Source organism: Cucumis sativus, chromosome 6, assembly GCF_000004075.3.
Source record: "Cucumis sativus cultivar 9930 chromosome 6, Cucumber_9930_V3, whole genome shotgun sequence".
Taxonomy (NCBI): Eukaryota; Viridiplantae; Streptophyta; class Magnoliopsida; order Cucurbitales; family Cucurbitaceae; genus Cucumis; species Cucumis sativus.
In genome coordinates, this window is record NC_026660.2 from 5,157,364 (window position 1) to 5,177,229 (window position 19,866).

Genomic DNA, 19,866 nt, shown 5'->3' on the forward strand with positions numbered 1-19,866 from the left:
AGTGGCACACTCGAGTGTCACCCATAAGTGCATCAAATGGGTGCAAATCACTCTCATTATTATTATTGTTATTATTTCATATATATATATATATATATATAAAGTTATTGATATGAAAATTGAAAATAATTCTAAATAAATAAATACATAGAACACAAAAAGAGCAAAAGCAGAGGCACCCCAATACCCCATTCATTCAAACTGCTCTCCCAAACAACCTTCCATCTTCTATTTCCTATTTTGCCCTCCACTGATATCATATAAGATTTGGAAGAAGAAAGCATTTGAAGTGTAAATGAAATAGAATAAAGAAAAATACAAATACTTAGACATAGACATAGACATATATAATTATTAATGAAAAAGAAAAATTCCCACCAAAAAAAACAAAACCCTCCAACGTTCTTCTTCTTCTTCTCAGTTTACCGTTAGTAATGTGACCGTTGCTCCAAAATAAATATAATAATCTATTTATGTTTATTAGGGACAGAAGCGTAATTTAGGAGTAAAGTAAGAGAAAAGCAAGAAGCCACCTCTTTGCCATACGCCAAGCACATAAAACCACTTTTCTTATTTCCAGCTATGTCCAAAAGCGCTCTCTCTCTCTCTATCTCCCCCAAAATACCCCTAACCAAACCATAGTTAACTTCCCCACCCCACCCTTTAACCCCAGTTAACTAACTTAACCACTCTCTCTTTTATTACCCTCTCCCACTCTCCACTCTCTAAAACCCACTCTTCTTCTTCTTCTTCTTCATCATCATCGTCCTCATCCTTACTCTCTTCTCTTTCGCCCTTTCCCATGGCGGCTTCCAAATCTCTTCTCCTCTTCCTCGCCATCGCCGCCACTGCTGCCATCGTCTCCGCCCACAATATTACCGACATGCTCAAAGACTTCCCTCAGTACAGCGTCTTCAGCAATTATCTCCAACAAACCAGACTCGCCGACGAGATCAACAGCCGTCAGACCATCACCGTCCTTGTCGTCGCCAATGGCGCTCTCTCTCCTATCCTCGACAAACATCCTCTCTCCGTTATCAAAAATCTACTCAGTCTCCACATCGTCTTGGACTACTACGATCCCGCGAAACTCCACAAGATCTCCAACGGGACCACTCTCTCCACTACGCTCTACCAAACCACAGGTCACGCGCCTGGAAATCTAGGTTTCGTCAACATTACCGATCTCCAAGGCGGTAAGGTTGGATTCGGCTCCGCCGTACCCGGATCTAAACTTGAATCAAGTTACACGAAGTCGGTTGTGAGTTTGCCATACAACATTTCGGTTATTGAGATTAGTGCACCGATTGTAGCGCAGGGGATTTTGACAGCTCCGGCTCCCTCGGCTTCCGACGTTAACATAACGGCTTTGCTCGAAAAAGCTGGGTGTAAGACGTTTGCGGCGCTGATTGTTTCTAACGGTGTGATTAAGACTTACGAATCGGCGGTTGAGAAAGGATTGACTATATTTGCGCCGAACGATGAGGCGTTTAAAGCCGATGGAGTTCCAGATCTGAGTAAGCTTACTAATGCTGAAGTTGTTTCACTTCTTCTATACCATGCTCTTCCTGGTTACACTCCCATCGGCACATTGAAGACCACTAAGGATCCAATCAATACTCTGGCTACTGGAAGTGCCGGAAAGTTCGACATTACCACGACTACGGCCGGAGATGCAGTTACTCTCCACACCGGGGTTGGACCATCGAGAGTCGCCGATACAGTCCTGGACTCGACTCCGCTCGCTATTTTCAGCGTCGATAGTGTGTTACTCCCATCTGAGTTGTTTGGAAAGTCTCCTTCTCCAGCGCCAGCACCAGAGCCAGTGAGTTCACCTTCGCCGACGCCGTCTGTTGCTCCGAGTCCAAGCCCTATAGCGAAGGCTCCATCTCCATTAGCGGCGTCGCCACCTGCTCCTCCATCGGACACGCCGGAAGGTTCGCCAGCAAATGCACCTTCTGCGGAAGCGGAAACAAGTACTCCGGGAAGTTTCGCCGTTGGGGTGAAAGCGTCGGGTATGGTTGCTGTTGCCGTCATTGCTACCACTATGATTTCGTCTCTTTTGTTGTCCTAGATCGTAATTTTCCCTCTTTTCAGCTGCACTTTCTTATTTTAGTTTTTTTTTCTATTTTTTGTACTTTTTTATATGAATATTTTTTATGGGATTTATTAGTATTTTCTGAATACACCTTCGTTAGCTTTGTAGAGAGTGATGAGTGATTGAGCGAGAGAGTATGTAGTGGTGGGGTTCCCCACTCCCTTTTGTTTCTTTGTTTTTGAGTATTCACCTCACCTTCTTCTTTTCCTTCTTCCTTCTTCCTTCTTCCTTCTTCCTCTTTTTCCTTTTTCATGTTCGCCTTCATTTCCCTTTCTCTTTTGTGATTATATACTTAACTTTACTAAACTTGAATTCAATTACTTGAACTAAGTCAGTATTAAATTAACTTTATAGATTTGTGTGAATAATATAATTATATATATGAATATTTATGGTAAATTGTTGTACATATTCTTCTGTTTAAGGGCATATGATTGTAGGGTCTTAAAGATATTCAATTAATATCTGAATATCTCTTAGCAATTATAAGGTAGAAATCGTATGTCCAAAATTTCTTCGAGGGGATTCCCAAAATATTAAGCCTTGATTTATTTACCAAATTTTATTATATATATCAATATTTGAATCAGCATTCGATAGAGTTAAAATTTGATTATCAATGATAGTTGATTAAAAAGGGTGGGCTGTGCCAATAGAAGTGATTAAATAATATAATCTTAATTTTGAAGTTAAATTTAGAGGGTTTATTTATTTAGTTATTTGAAAATGCTATCTTCATCTTCTTCTTATCCCCTCACTTAGTGTGTCAGTCAGTCGGTGAGAAATGTAATTTATGTAAGAAAGTGTCGGTGTGTGTATGAGTTCATCAATATATTGGAATTGTAAATGAGGTGAGGGTGAGGGTGAGGGTGAGGCGTGGAGTGTGCGTGTGTGTGTGTGTCACTGTGGGGGCACATAGGTTTGTGGAAGTATTTGTTGTTTATGATTTAATCCAAACTGGGTGTGTGGATCTTTCCACAACTTTTCGCCATTTTTCTACTTCTTTTTCTTTCTTTTTTCTTCTTCTTCTTCTTCCTTCTTTCTTTTTCCTCGCGGCGAATACATTTTTCTCCTCATTTCACTTTAGCTCACAAACAAATTATATTATTTATATTCTAATTTACTACTTGCTAAAAACTTAAGTGCCTAACATGAACATAGCTGAGTTTAGTATAAATTTGTTATTTTTAAAATAGAGGTTTTAATTATTATTTCAAAATGTGTGACATTAATACTTATAAATTAGGGGTAATATTTGAAAATCTAGGCGTAGTTAAAGATGAATTCCAAAGGAAAGTATAATATTAAAGTAATGACTAGAGTATATGTTCCCAATGTAAATGACTTTTTGGTTTTGGCAATGTGCTTTTTGTCTTCAACCTCCCAACACTTTGATATATTTCTTCACCATATCATATAGTGCTGTGTGCTTCACATTCTCTTTTTATTTTACATTTTACATCTCACCTAATTATATATATACACATTTAAGTATTTATATATCATTTTATTTTAAAATTCAAATGTTATTTGTACAATTAGAAAAGAGTGAACCACAAACCATGTAATTAACACTACTCTTAAATGTCAATTAAACTAACCAATGGTTTAATTGTCTAAGGAGAAAATAACGTATAATGAGTTTTTTTTTTCTTTTCTTCTGTCCATCTTTTATTTTATGATTTTTGATAAATTGACAAAATTTAAATTTTAAAGTAGGGGAAAGTTATGATTGTCTTGAAGAATATAGTCATGATTTTGAATACTTTTTTACTTCCATAGTGCACCTTACAAGATTTGGGAAACTCACCTCTCACTCAGTCCACTTTCAAATTATTCACTTTTTTATTTGGGTCTATGCCTTTCCATTAATATTATTTTTTACCATTCTTTTTATAGTAAAATTAAAAATGATAACATTTGTCCAAATTTGAGTTCTAACCCCAAAAGTGATTCTTCTCTTAAATTTCATGAGGTAAGGAGTGAGGGTTTAACCTAAATTTAGGATTACGTGGAAGAGTTTTTTACCACTAAATTGGATACTAATAATATTAGATGAGATTATTATTATTTTGTGAAATAAAATGTTAATAATTCAACCATGTTATTTTTCAACTTTGAAATTGGAAAGTGGAAATAAGTTAAAAATACGAAACTATTAATGGTGAATTTTTGAAAAGTTAAAAGATATGGTGAGAGGGCATTTACGAAATTTTCTTCCAGAATTATATACTGGGCCTGAGCCCAATGAACCTTAGAAACTGAACCGTCCAATGTCCATTATGAAAGCCCAAAAGCCCGTCCTGGATTCGCTCGTTGGATGTGCGATATATAAAACAGGACTACTTCACTTCATTTATTTGTATTATATTTTATCTATGAGTTTATAATTTTCAGCATACATAATTGTTTAAAAGACGACGACCACATCCGATAATATTTACATGCAATGCAATGCAAGTGCAACTATCTCTAAAATGTGTTTCTCAGTGCACATCCTGATCCCATCTGCTTAATTTGTGTATATATTTTCAAAAAGAAAAAAGAGTGTGAGTTTCATCATATCAGAAACATGGAAAGGAATGCAACACTCAAACATCAATCCTTCCAAAACCTTTAACTTTCCCCATAAATTAAAGTTTTGTGTGTGTCCCTTAATCATAAGAATCATTAACCTAATTCCCACTTTTCGTAAGGGAATTTCAACAAGGGAATCTGAAACCCCCAACCATTCCTTTTTCTCTCTTCATATAAACAACATGTGTGTCTGTGTGTCTGTGTGTGGGTACCTTATTACCCCTCCAAAAATATGTTTTGAATAATGTTTACAAAAGCTACTTTAGAATCTCAACCATTTTATACTCATAAAAATATTATATGTATATATATATATGATCATTGATATCAGTGTAACGGCTCCTCATCTTCATAATTATCCTTACAAAAAAACAATGGCCCATATCATTTTTTTATATGCTATTCAATAATTCTATATGCTGCAAATCTTGTATATCAAGTGAAGTTGATGAATGAAAAAGGAGAAGGAGGGGGAGGATGTGGGTTATTCCATTTCTCACTTAAAAGAAATTCTCCCTCACTCATTCTCAAATGCTTACCCTTCACTTTTAATTTATTCATTTCTTTCAAATAACCTTTAATAATTCTAAACCAACTAATTTGAAAGTGATTTAGGTTATATATATATATATATATAAACCAGATGTGAAACTCCAAATAGACAAATTGAATTTAAGATTATTGACTGTACATATCAAAGAGAGAGGACATGAATTACTTGCCCAAAAAACAAGGCATATGCTAGGTTAAATGAAATTTATAATTTACATGCTAAGGTTTTTCTTGTCATATTTAATAAAAAAAGGATGCACAAATTCAAAATAAGTTTTGATTTATTATGATTATTATTATTTGTATATCGTTTTTTTTTAATTTATAGAAAACCCTACCTCAAATTATTTAAGGCTGTAAGAAAGCAGTTCCCCGTATAGCACTTTTGTTAAAGGTCTAAACTTACCTTCACTAGGATTTTAAACATAATTTCAAAGAATAAATGATAACATATATAGAAAGAGCCTGTTTCTCATATTAAGTTAAATAACTAAATTCATTATAATCACTTTCTTTACAAAAATAAAAATACTTCCAAAAATAGAATTGGTTATTTTCAAATATGTAAAATGAACCAAAGTATTTACAAACATAGCTTCCTATACATTACTATCATTACTGATAGACGATGATATTTTTCCATTTGAAACAACAATACAATTACAAAAAATGTGGGATGTGTCTTATATGTACACAACAACAATAGCTAAAATTTCTCAAAAGTAGCACACCTAGTTGAATATCTTTGTACTCTATTGATTCCTTAAAAAAGAAAAAAACTATAATTAAAGATAGTTAATTAAAAGTTTTCAAACACTAATATTACATTTACTTTACTTTGAAAAAGTCAGTGAATTGGTTGAGAGGAAGAAGATAATAATTAAGAAGAAGATATATAATATATTAACATAAACAAACGACAAAAGTTTATATATATATATATTATCAAACAAACTTGATGGTTTAAGATTTGAAATGAAAAATTTTAATGTTAGAGATATACTGAAAACGATAATGTCATGATAAAGTAAGATAAAAGTATAGTCGTAGTTAGAATTGGTAGCAAACTTATAAAACCCGATACTAATTATACAACATATAAAGCAGTATGGTATAGTAGGGTTAGTATTGGTAATATGAGTGGGTATAACAATGATGGGGGAGAGAGAAAGAGAAAGAGAAAGAGAAAGAGAAAGAGAGAATTTTAACGCATACTGAAAACGAAGAAGCCTCTGGTTTGTTGCCTCGAAAAGGAGCTGTTTTCCACACACCTTTGCACGTGTGACCCAATACCCAATGCTCTTCTCTTCTCTCTCTCTTTCTCACAGATATAATAAAACCCTAATTCCCTCTCTCTCTCTCTCTCTCTCTCTCTCTCTCTTTTCCATTCCCCAGTTTTCAGAAATAAAATTAAACAATTAAAACTTCTGACCTCATTTTCCACCACTCACTTTCCCCATTCTCCGCCAGCCGCCGCCAACCTCCATCTTCTCCGTTACCTTTCACAATTCTCACTCTCATTTACACACAATACTTTAACAACAGAACAAGTTCAACAAACATACATCATTTCAGATTCCTTTTTTGTTTATAGGATCACTTCAAAGTAAAACCCAAGTTCAACTAAAAAAACATAATCTTAGAGTAATGTTATTAAAAAAAACTCTCACATGTATTATTTAACATGATAACATTATAAAGGATACAGGAATAATTTATATGATCAAGTGAATTGGTACATATTAATTTAATGAAACAAATTATATAGAATAAAAATTGAAATTAGATAGGTAAACAAAAGGAATCAAATTTAATTAGAGAATCTTAGCTTGCTCTCCTAATTAAGCACACCATGAATAATCCAAGAGAGAAATAAGTTACATATAAATTTGAATTTTAACTAAACAATAAATTTAAAACCAATAACACAATACTGAAATATAAAGAGAGAGAGAGAGAGAGAGAGGGCATAGTTTTTGCTAAATATTGAAAGTCCCATTCATCATAAATAATAAGAGCTACCAATTTTGTACATCCTTCTTCTTCTTCTTCTTCTTCTTCTTCTAATTCAACAACAATAAACATAATTAGTTTATTTTTTCTTCCATAATTTGGTATGTTCAAATCAAAATATAAATTAAAATCTCACACACAACAGGAGAAGGAGTTAATTTAGACTTTGGGAAAAAGAAGATAGTAATAGAAACTAAACCCCAAAAGTGAAAAAAAAAAAAAAAGGAAGATTAATTATTTGGTAAAATTAAAAGAGTTGAAGATAAAAATTAAAGCTGAGATGAACAAAAAAAAAAAAAAACTCATCAAACCCCAAAAGATTGTACTTTCAATACGGTGGCCGACCTCCTCCCCAAAACGCCGCCGCTGCTTCCCCCGGCAATTGACATGAAGAATTCACAACATTCTGCGCCATACCATGAAACAATCCCCCGTTAGGATCCCCCAACAATTGGGGCGGCGGTGGTGCTGCAGCCGCTTGTTGTCCCGCCATCTGATCCGGCGCCGGTGAAGTTTCATCCTCATCATCAATAGGTAGCCGCTCATACGCAGCATTACCAAAAGAAGCGGCCATGATAATCACCGGTCCAGATGCCGAAAGTGGGCCGATAACATTCCCACCGACGACCTGCCCCTGCCCGCCAGCCAAGTAAACGGTAAGACCGGAGGCTGCTGGGGGAGCCGGGGGTGGGAGGAAAGAACCGGAGAGGGAGAGAATTTCAAATCTGCCAGGTAAGGTGATGACAGCGCCGGGGGAAGAGGGCTGGCGGAGAGTGACGTTGGCGACGGTTCCAGTGGCGCTAAGAATACAAACACCACGCTGGCGACGGCGTGCGAAGGTGGCGAGGGAATCGACGATGTCGGAGGCGGTGGAGATTTCGATGAGATGAGATCTGAGGGCGTTGGCGCTATCTCTAGTGATAATAATAGGTGGCTTTGGCTTGTTTTTGGAACCGGCTGGTCGGCCACGTGGGCGACGAGAAGAAGAGTTGGATAATTCTTTGGTGTCGTCGTCCATAGTGGGGTTGTCGTCGGAGTCCCTGTCTCTCTTAGGTCCGGGGGTATGGTCGTCGTCGGAGTTTTGGTGGTGGGCGTGGAATAATCCATGGTGGAGATGGAGATCTTTGGAGAGGAAAGGAGGAGGAAGAGGGCGATTGTGGGGTGTAATTCCATCCATTTTGAAAATTTTGATGAGAAGGAATGAGATTTGCGTTTCAAATTTTGGTTTGAATAATCTTTGGAAGTGGGTTTTGGTTTTTGTATTGATTGTGCTGAGGAAAGAGAGAGAGAGAGAGAGAGAGAGAGATGGGGCGAGGATTATATTCAAAATTGAAGAATTAGCAAAATAAAATGATGAAATATTGTTCCATAAGCTTGTGGGTAGCCATAGATATATGAAGAAGAATTTGGAGTTTTTGGGGTTAAGGGTTTGGGTTCGTAGTAAGGGAAATTAAAAATGAAAAGGAACCTAATGGGGACGGGGGAGAGAGTGTGAGAGAGAGGACTATATATACATCCCTTCCAAAGTTTGGAAACAAATATAACTCATACTTTTACTTTTACCATTGTTTTCTTTTTTTGAGATTATTGGATGCAGAATACCTCAACTGGGCATAATTTGTTAGCGGAGTAAATTATTCTATTAATTCGGATTCTTTAATTTTTTTTTTTTTTTTTTTTTGTTGTGCAATGATTATAGGATGTATATAGAAATAAGTGAATAGAGTTGAAGAAAAAAATATAAAAATATATTTAAAATCACAACTATCTTGTAGTGAAGAAGAAAAATTAAAAGCAAATATATTATTTTGCAATTTCATCATGAATATGTATAAGAAAGATGAAAAATTTGAATATAGATCCAAGGAAAGGAAGGATTAATAGAGAAGAAAGGAAAAGGGTTAAATAATAATGAAAATAGTTTTAAAAAGAGAAGGAAGGAGAAGAGATTAGGTCTAAGGGAATGGATGGATGGATGGATGGATGGATGGATGGATGGATGGATGGGGGGTTTTGGGTTTGGGTTTGGTTTTGGTAAGACAGCGTGCGCATGGGCGGTGCTGTGGGCCCTCTCATTTCTCATTTCTCTTTCTCTAACGCAAACATCAACGTTCTATGCATAATTTCATATTTTCTATTTCACTCTCCCTCTCTATTTTTCTTTCTTCACGTCTATCTTCTCTTCAAACCCTTTAAATCACACTCAAATATTATGTTTCCAAACTATGCTTTTCATCTCCTCTTGTATGCATTTCTCTTCTCTCTCTCTCTCTCTTATATACGTCCCTTTTAATTATTTCAAGTTATAATATGTATAACACAACACTCATTACTTTCTATTCAAATTGTTTTCATGAAAACACATTCCTGTTTTCTCATTTTAGCTATATATTGACACCATTGTACATCATGTGCAAAATTAACTATTAATAACCCATTATAAGATTTTTAAAAACTTAAAATGGAAAAGTTTTTAAAGAACGATGAATAACACTAATTCTTGTCTTGTATTGATCCTTTAGTTTTAACTTTTAACTTTTGTACATGCTATCCTTTTTCAAAATTTATTTATTGTAGTTTTCATCATTTTTAACCTTTTAGGCAAACTGATCATTTTGTTGTATGCAAATTTGATAAACAGAAGAAAGAAAGTGAGATTATGCACATGAAAAATGGACAAGAACACATAACATATCAATTTAAGAATGGTTCTAAATACAAAATTCTATGTGATGGATGCAGAAAAAAATGTATGATTAAATAATAAAATGAATATTTAAAACAATAAAAGTATGTGAAAACATTTATATATATATACGTCATAAGTTAAAATCTCACAGAATGAGATACAAAATTTAAAATAATAATAATTGAATCAAACTCTAATAAATTTGAACCAATGAAAAGAAGAGAGGGGATAGATGAATACTAATGGTATTAATAAATAGGTGTGTAAGAAACGACTATATAACTACATCGACAAACGAGTAGTTTATCATATTTTTAAGCTTAAAAAATTTGTTTTATCATATTTTCTTATTATTTAATGAACAAGGTAATTTTTGTCTTACATATCTTTATTGTTTAGGTTTACTTTTTGTGTTTTTTTTTCTCTCTTAAATATTTTAACAATACTTCAGAAACTCCAAAGTTCTATGCTCTGATACTACTCTTTATTAACAACTTGGAGAGAATTATTTTGTAAAGGTCAATATAATTTTAGTCTATATATGATTTTAATATTATTAATTCTAATTTGGTGTCATTATTAAACTTGAATGGAAGTTTACTATAGATATATGATTTTGTCATCATTGAAGAAGGACAAAAGTTAAAAGTGATTTAAGTTATTTTGTGAATCTAACAAATGAATTTCAATGTCACATGATATATTGATTTTGGTCATGACATAGAAGTTTAGCAATTTTGTATTAGTTGGCAAAAATATATATTAATTTAGATAAGGTTTTAAAGTTTTGTTTCCATTTAAAAGCAGAAAAGATGACCATAGCTCACCTTGTTCTAAAAGTGCAACTTATTATTAGTGTACTGATTTGTTAATTTTGTGTTCGATTCATTCTAAATTTACCTACCTATTACACATAAAATGAAATTAAAAGATTAGAATAGTATAAGATACGGTTTTTCTTAATCAATACAACAATTAGGAGTAAGGATTTAAACTATATGCTTCGTTACATATCTTTAATAGAAACCAAATTTTAAAAATAAACTTATAACTTACAGACATATCTTAGATATATAAGGGTTGTGAAGTTTCCTCACCTTCTCATGGTGAAATTATTTTTTAACATGTTTTTTAAATAGTGCATGTCTATTTAAGTTTATATAGTTATTAAGTCATATACAACTTCATTTATTTTAAATAAAATATGGGGTTTGAGCTTCATATGTAATATGATATGATATAAGAATACACATAGATTTGATATTAAAAACTAATGAACAACTTTGTGAATAACTAATTTTGGGTTTTAAAGAATAATGATGTGAGACATATATATATATATGTATGTTGACCTTCAATGGTAGAATTTTGAATAGAGAGAGTTAATGAAGATGGTATCTTTTTTTAATAGAGAGAGAGAGATGAGATTGATTGGATTTTGTTGCACATTCAATTCACAGCACACGTGATGTAGTCCCCAAAGGGAATTGATGATATGATGATGGTTTTTTCTTTTATATATATATATATATTTTTGGTGTCATTTCTTCTGATTGCTTTAAATTCAAAGTACAGATATTGCTCCCCGGATTCTAAGGGAACTGTGTCCATCTCTTACCATTTCAATTTCCCATAACTAAAATATCCCAACTTTCCCCCCCTCTTTTTATTCCTTCCCTACAATTTCTTCTTTTTAAAAGAAAATTTTCAATTATTTTGATCTTTCAATAAAGAGTCGATATTGCAGTCAAAATGTGAGGGAACTAATAGTAAGACATGAACATCATTCTATATTTTGTAACTTCCTCACTAATAAAAAGCTTGTTCCTTCTTTGCTTCGGAGATGGTGCTAAATTAGAAATTAGAAATCAGAAGTAAGTTTAAATGATGTAGCAAAAGGACAGAAAACATGTAATGTTAAAAGAAGTGGTTGGTCAAAAGAATTAGGTTAAATTGGTCCAACTTGAGATCATATTTGCTAACTTGTGATAGGACATGTTGCCTCCATTATTATCATATACTATATAATAAATACATTTCCAAGCTAATCCTTTCTTTTTCGCCTCTTTGGGACACTATATAACGTATGGATGTATAAATAAACAAATAGCCCTTTCAAAATTTGCAGATTTAGTTTGGACAGTCATGTAAGCATTTCCATTCAACCATTCTATCTAAATTTTGCAACTATCTACTAGCTCGATGATTTAATTAATCCCATTTTAAATCGTTCTAACTAAATTTATAAACTTAATTTATTATATATCAGTACTTTAGCCATAGTAGACGAATGTAGATTGTAGGAATTGATGTTTTAAACCAAAACAAAACCCAATTGTATAAGATATAAAACCTGAAAAGAACCATCAATGTTTAAGAAGATACACATAAGTATGTATGTGTGTGTGTCTACATATTAAATAAAATATAATACAATAATGCACAAACAAACCATATATATAGATGGTCTTATTTCCATAGACGACAAACCCCTTTACAATATATATATATATATATATATATATATATATATATATATATATATATATATATATATATATATATATATATGTTGCCTCTTTTTGTTTATTAAACAAAGAAAGCACTGTCTTTGTTGTGTTTTGGAGACTGGAAATATCAAATAATAATAATGGGAGTTTTTTCTTTCTTTCTTTTTGGGATCAAATAATAAATGTGAAATGTGGAAATGAAATATATTGATATAAAAAGGGGGAAAAAGAAGAAGAAGAAAATGAGAATGGCTGAAGAAGGTGGGTGTAGGGTGAGTGGCGTACCGGAGGGTGTGGGTGTAAAGAGAAGAAAGATGAGGCTTCGGCCGCCGCAATTTGTACGGACACGCCGTGGGTGGCGCTGACAGCCACTGCCGCTCCGCCGGGGGACAACAACCAACCATCACCATTATTTTGGAAGAGGTGTGGGTTGGTTTCTCTTACCACAATTTAATCAAATTTAGCTTTCTATAATATGGAGATTTGTAGTCTACTTTTTAGATTAGGAACGAATTATTGAAGCTGGTTGAAACGATGTGATTCATAATTTTACTACATAAATTATATATATATATATATAAAAAAAACTGAAAAAAACACCATTATTTTGGTTCTAAATTTCGAAATGTTATATGTTTTCATCCAACTTAGTTTCATTTTTATTATATAGATATAAAAAAACTTCAACCAAAACAAGTTTAACCTTTTTAAATGGTGATTGAATAAGGTTATAAAAACTATATTATTCTGCATTCTAAAATCTCTATTTCGCAAACTAGAACTCTAGAAGAATGAAATATATATATATAGTACTATTTTGTATTTTTGATATTAATTGGAATAGAAAATTTCTGAAGGGTGCTATATTTGACGAGTTTGTAGTGGACACAAACCCTTGTAGCTATTCTAGATGATTTAGTTTATGAGAATTTAATCTACATATTGATGAAATTATTGTGTAAGAGAGAAGGCAATACTTTGGACAGAGAAAAAGGAAAATGAGATAAGTAAGGGAAAGTGCAGAGATTATTAAATCGAAGAAATGAAGAGTTGAAAGTTGTAAATATTGACAAATTAAAGATGGTTTTTGATGCTTTTTATTGACAACTCCCCTTCCTCATTAAACAAATTGAAACCCCATTATCTTAAACTAATTAATATATTATAGTATATAGTTTAATTTAGAAATAAAATAAGAAATATACGATTAAAAAAGAGAGAAACACCATGTGAGAGGCACCTAATTTTCTTCGAATCTTGCATAAGGTTGCATGTTCTCACAAATGCCCACTTACAACACACAAACACTCTTCTTACCTTTTCTTTTTATATTATGATTCTATTTCTCATTTTATTTTTTCCCTTATTAGCTTTCACTGTTTTTGTTCTTCTGTTCTTTTCTACTTAACATCCATCTCTCGTCTCTTTCTCCAATTTACAATACTTTAAAACACCCTCACCATTGTTACTAAACCTTTCTTTTTCATACTAATAAAACATTATTATATTTATTCAAACATTTACAACGTCCTTAGTTTTAAAACAAAAATTAGAAATAAATAGATTTTTAGGTTATAACTAAGCACTATTGACGGGGGGAAGTGCTATGGCATGCAAAGGGGTGAAAGAACTTCATAATAAGAGGATACATTATAAATTATTCAATCCTATATGAATCTTCAAGGTTTGTGTTCTTCTACTCTCTTTAACTTTTAAAGTTATAAACTTAGAGTATTTCATATTTAAACAACTTTGTAAATAAATGTGATATAAAAGACTAGAAAAGTAATTTATGGTTGGATTAACTAATGGTATTGATATATTGTTATATGTATGTGTGTATATCATATCTAAATGAGACAATTTGAATATATATAAAAAAATTAGGATAGAAAAACTTCATAAGTAATTTAAGAAAATTCCTTATCTATATACCTAACTCTAATATTTCATAATTGAGAGTTTGGATATATAAACATATATATAATTAGGTTAAGTTTATAAAAAAAAAAATAGTGGTAACCTAATCCAATTCATGTACAACTCAGATGATTGATGGAGAGAAAGTCCAAGGCTTAAAGGCCTTTAATCATATTATTATTATATGTATATATATATATATATATATTAAGAAATAAAGGTGATTGAAATTAAAAAGCATTAGGAGTGAATTTGTTTAGAGTATAAACAGATAGCCGACTAACTTCCTGGGGTGCCATGTGTTTGGATTTTGATTTTTTCACAATTATTTACTCCTTAATTCTTTAATATATATTATATTCTAATTAACAAACCTTGTTGGCTCCACTAATCTGCTAATTAATTAGGTGTCAACTACTTAAGTACCTCTCTCTTAGATCCTTTCATCTTTGTTTTCCATCTAATTGAATAATTTTTATCCACCTTTTAAAAATTCCATTCATTATTATATTACACTGTATATATATATATATATATATATATATATATATATTGTTTGATTTTCAGAAAACTTTTCTTCTTTTAACTTTAGAACTTGGGGTTTATTTATTAAAAAATGTGTTGGGTTTTAATCTCTATCAGTAAAGTAGAAGAGTTATGAGAAACACCTCACAAATTCCATTTTATCTCTTTTTCTTTTCTTTTTTATGATAATTAGTCAATTTCTCTTGATTTCCTTTTATCATAACACATTTAAAGTTATTGGTTTTACCTCTTCTTACACAAATAAATAAATAAAACTAAATTTTGTGTTTAAATGACAATAATAAAATGAGAAAATTTCTTTATATAGGCTGTTGATTATAAATTATTAATATAAATTAAAAGTGATCTTTTAGGTTCAAATTCATCCCTTAATCCTTCTACTTGAAAAAGAAACTAAAAGAAAGTAATCCATCTCAAATCATTTTAAGTTTAAGAAACATTGTCTTAAAAGTTAAAAATAATATAGTAGTATTTTTTATCGGATCCAAAATTTTATAAATAGAGTATAATATAAAAATATTTATAAAGTCAAACTCATCATATTATTTATAGGAATCAATAATATATCATATTGCTAATAGAAGTTTATCAATTATGGATTATGTTGGTAATAGAGAGCCTATCTACGATAAATCGACAGAGTTAGATTTTGTTATATGTACCATTTAAAAAAAAAAAAGTTTTTTACACGTTTTACTATTATACTTTCTAAATTTGATTAAAATTTCAAATTTGGTTCTCAATAAGAAGAGTAATTTGTATGGGATTGTGTCTTTTAACACTTTTTTTTTACAATGCTTAGTTGTATTTAGTTTCTTTGTAAATAACTTAACCAAAGTTTAATTTGGGTACTAGTTTGATTGTATTAAAATCCATATTTATGATTTTGTATATTTTAATTTGTGTCAATATTGGAGAATATATATAGGTGTAATTATATATCACTTTAAGCTTTTTTTTACATTTAATTTTTATGATGAAATATATTATATTTATATTGACGTTGGAATAACACTACGAATACTATAAATAAGTGTCAACGTGTGTAATTCAACCACGTTCAAAAAGTATCACGAGTAAAACATTATTGACATTAATTACTAACATTATATTGATTGTGACAAATATTGGATGTGAATGTAAATGTTTAATTAACCAACATATAAGATGGCCTTTATAAACAAATTAAAGAAGAAAAAAATCAGTTTCCGATTAGAAAATGAAGCATGTGGAATTAGCTACCTCTTTTAATTTTCTTTCTTTCTTTCTTTCCACCTCAACTACCACTCATATATTATATAAGAAACGAAAGATAAAAAGGGCAAAATTGATATAGAAATAGTTGATAAGGCCAATAGATCAGAGTATCGTAATAATATAAATATATATGTTGAGTTGAGTTCCTATCTATTGGGAAAGTCCCCATTATCTAAAGCAAACTTCTAATTAAAACATTTGTATAATTTAAAAGTAATTAATTAGGCAACCTCAGGTTAAGTTAACAAAAGAGATGGCAGAATAATAATTGAGTTCCAAAGTGTAGACATAATATATATATATATGTAATGCTGACTCATTGCATTAACAAAAACATATACTAATTGAGTTCCAATCTATGCAATCTATGTTTCCATAATTTTTCTTAAACCTTTGCTTATAATTACTTATTATTGATACTCTTACTTTCAACACTCACGAGTTTCAATTTCTATAGGTTCTTACTCTTGGTTTTAAATAAATATATTAGTTGGTATTTAATCTTGAAATTTATTCCCACTATATCTATATATTTTCATTTTCATTTTCCCTTGTACTGTTTTTTTTTATAATATATTATTTTGATTTTAAAACTTCGAGGAGGAGCAAAGGGGAAAAGAAAACTTTAACTAAAACTGTTCTCAAGTTAATCTAAGAAAAAAATTAAAAGATAGCCCTTTAAAATTTGCATATCCTAACATTATTTAATTATTTAATTATTTAATACGTAAATAAAAGATGTGTTTTTAAAAATTTTATTTCCGATATCTAAAGTGAAGTTAGGTTGATCAAAACTTACACGACCTTCTCTTCAACTTATACTAAAATCTCAATGGACTCCATAACTCATGAATGCATTGCACTATGAATTTGGACTTTAGACGGCCCAATATTAATTTTTTATTCAATTTGAAGATGGGCCTATTGAATCCACTAGGCCCATTGAAGATATATTCAAAAAAGTTCTCTCTTATTTATATTTAAATTATATGTGGGTCACTTGACATGATCATTAAATAGTGCATAAAGATCAACAATAAAAAAAATAAAAATAAAAATTGGGAGTATAAAGACAAAATAAATAGAATATATATATTTTTTTTTTGAAGAAGAAAGGTTAGAGATCCATATTAGAAAACTTGTATAAATTATAAGAATTAAATAAGTGCAAAAACCCAAAAGTCTAAAGACTGAATTAAAAATGTTGCTAAGTACAAATACGTACTTTGTAACATGAATAAATTTTGTAATTTAATCAATTGAAAAATTCAAACCCATTACAATTTTTAAAAAAAGAAAAGAAAAAGAAGATATATTATTACAAGTCATAATCATAAGCATTAATTAAAGACGACATTACATTTCTTAGAGATAAATCAAATATAAAATTACAGATAATAATCTCTATATTATATATATGATTATCTTTTCTGTGTCATCATGAGCCGAAAGTCTTGAAAATTCACATAGCCATCGCCATCATGATCAACTCCTTCAATCATCTTTTTACATTGTTTGAGGTCACATTTTTGCCATCCAAATTTGCTCAATGTTCTCTTTAACTTCTCAGCACAAATCAATCCATTCTTATCACCATCAAATATCAGAAAAGCTTCCCTAAGAATTTCTTCTTCTTCCTCCCCCTTCTGCAAAACCCTATATTAAAACGTTTCGTCATCAAAATTAAAAGCTAAGAATGTGTTTACCATCCGTTACGCCTAACCCAGTCGTCTCTTTTAAATTTTCCAAAATATACAAGTACAGTCAAAATAAATAAAGGAAAAATATAAACCAAATTTGAAAGTATAAAGATTAAAATGAAATCAAAGTAGTATTTAAATGGTCTATTTTAGATCAAAAGTTGAAGCACGTTTTATAAAAAGTGCTTAAACTAATATGTAAGTCATACTCACTCTAAAAATTCATCCATTTCAATGAATCCATCACGGTCTGAATCCATTTCCTTCACCATTTCTTCAGCTTCCATTGTAGCTTTCAGCTTTTTATATCCTAGACGATAGAGAAATTGACTGAGCTCTTTCGTCGAGATCTTGCCGTCACCATCGGAGTCGAGGAGGTTGAAGAGGAGCTGGAAGTGGTTAAAAGTGGTGAAAGATGGTAACTTTTGGTTGTTTAGGGATTTTTGGAAGAAGGGTTTTGAGGAAATATTCCTATGGAAGAAAGTAGGGAATAAGGAAGAGGTAAGATTGAACATAACTAAGAGAAGTGAAATTTTTCTATAAGAGAAATTGTGAAAAGAAACAGTTTATGTAAGTAGAAGAGAAGTTTAAAGTCCTACGGCTCTTAATTTAGAATTCTGTCTGTTTTCAATATCATAATAATGGAAGGGGGCAAAAAGGAAAGGCCCATTGTTTTTGTTTTGTAGCATTTATAAGGAATAAATACATATGTCAGTCAGTATGTGAGTGGAGAGCTTTATACCAATCCCAACACACATCCCACGACTCGACTTGGTCGTCTCTCAAGGGTGGAGCTCACGAAGATTCACCGTGAGTGGTTTATCAAACTAACATTTACCACGGTTTAGCTTTTCTTTCCTATTTTAAGTTTACCTCGCTCTGCTTGCTTCAGTGGTTGAATCTGATGTGGGAAAGGGTGATGATCTTAATTAGTAATTGTCACTGGAGTAGGATGTAGTTGTCTCCACGATTGGAATTTTGCGAGTAGGTTGGTGTTATGTCTCTTTTCTGTATTATCTCTGTATACTTGTAATAGGGTTGCATAGTACTATTGTACACTTCCTTAAGAAGCAGGTCGATTCGATAATTGTGTGTTAGGCTTTTTGAACTGTTGATTTTGAAAATCTAGTGGCTCAATCAACTGCATCTTATTAACTTTAAGATGTCAAATATATAACTTATTATGCAAAAAATATAAAAGTTTTCTTTTTGAGAATATGTGAAGAGAAGATAGAGAGTCAAAGGGCAAAGGCCCAAATATTATAATTAATGGATAAAAGTAGCCCAAGCTCAGGTCAGGATAGGGCTTGGCTCATCAGAAGGGAAATGGATACCATACTTCTTTTACCTTGAAACATTTACGGGTATTCGAGACCAGGAGTGAATTATTTTAATCTAGATTATTATAAGTTTGATTAAACTAGTTTACGTCTGAGATGTAGATTATTTTAGATTGGATCTATTCTATTCAATACCGTCGTGGTTTTCCTTTGGGCCATTTGACTTGAAAGAACTAATAGAATCTTCAATAGCAAGGCTAGAACGGAGATCGAGTTATGGGAAGATATAACAGCACTCACGGGCCTTTGGAGTAGTAGAGCTAAACTATTCTCTAATTATGATGCTAGTACTATTGCATTAAACATTAGATATGTTGTAAATTTAGGAATTAGATTCAACATAATTAAGTATAAAACAACATTTTAAAAAATTTGCAAACATAGCAAAATTTATCAAATTCTATCAATGATACAAGTCTATCATCGATAGGCTATGTTGTAAATATTGGTTTATCACTGATAGATCATACAAGATTATCAACGATACAAGTCTATCAGCGATTGTTTTGCTATATTTGTAATTTTTTTAAAATATTACTATATCCTTAATTATTATTTCTCAAATGACCATCAATTACAATTACCCTAAACATTAAGGCTTTTGTATAACTTTTTGTAGGCCTGTTGGGCTATTCTCTAGCCATTTTCTTTGGACATTGATTAA

General features: G+C 31.4%; 3 protein-coding genes across 3 annotated transcripts; 1 reads left to right on the forward strand and 2 right to left on the reverse strand.

The window, feature by feature from the left end:
* Positions 1-712: 712 nt before the first annotated feature.
* On the forward strand, positions 713-2,308 carry LOC101210401 (fasciclin-like arabinogalactan protein 10). Its single transcript, XM_004153842.3, has one exon. The coding sequence runs from the start codon at positions 803-805 to the stop codon at positions 2,072-2,074; it is 1,272 nt and encodes a 423-aa protein (XP_004153890.1). The 5' UTR covers positions 713-802; the 3' UTR covers positions 2,075-2,308.
* A 4,710-nt stretch (positions 2,309-7,018) lies between these two features.
* Positions 7,019-8,735, reverse strand: LOC101220133 (AT-hook motif nuclear-localized protein 18). Its single transcript, XM_031886822.1, has one exon. The coding sequence runs from the start codon at positions 8,415-8,417 to the stop codon at positions 7,569-7,571; it is 849 nt and encodes a 282-aa protein (XP_031742682.1). The 5' UTR covers positions 8,418-8,735; the 3' UTR covers positions 7,019-7,568.
* Positions 8,736-17,445: 8,710 nt separating this feature from the next.
* Positions 17,446-18,455, reverse strand: LOC101216363 (calmodulin-beta). Its single transcript, XM_004153069.3, has 2 exons — positions 18,076-18,455; positions 17,446-17,818 (listed from the first exon to the last, which is right to left on the reverse strand). The coding sequence occupies exons 1-2, from the start codon at positions 18,375-18,377 to the stop codon at positions 17,584-17,586; spliced, it is 537 nt and encodes a 178-aa protein (XP_004153117.1). The 5' UTR covers positions 18,378-18,455; the 3' UTR covers positions 17,446-17,583.
* Between the last annotated feature and the right edge of the window lie 1,411 nt (positions 18,456-19,866).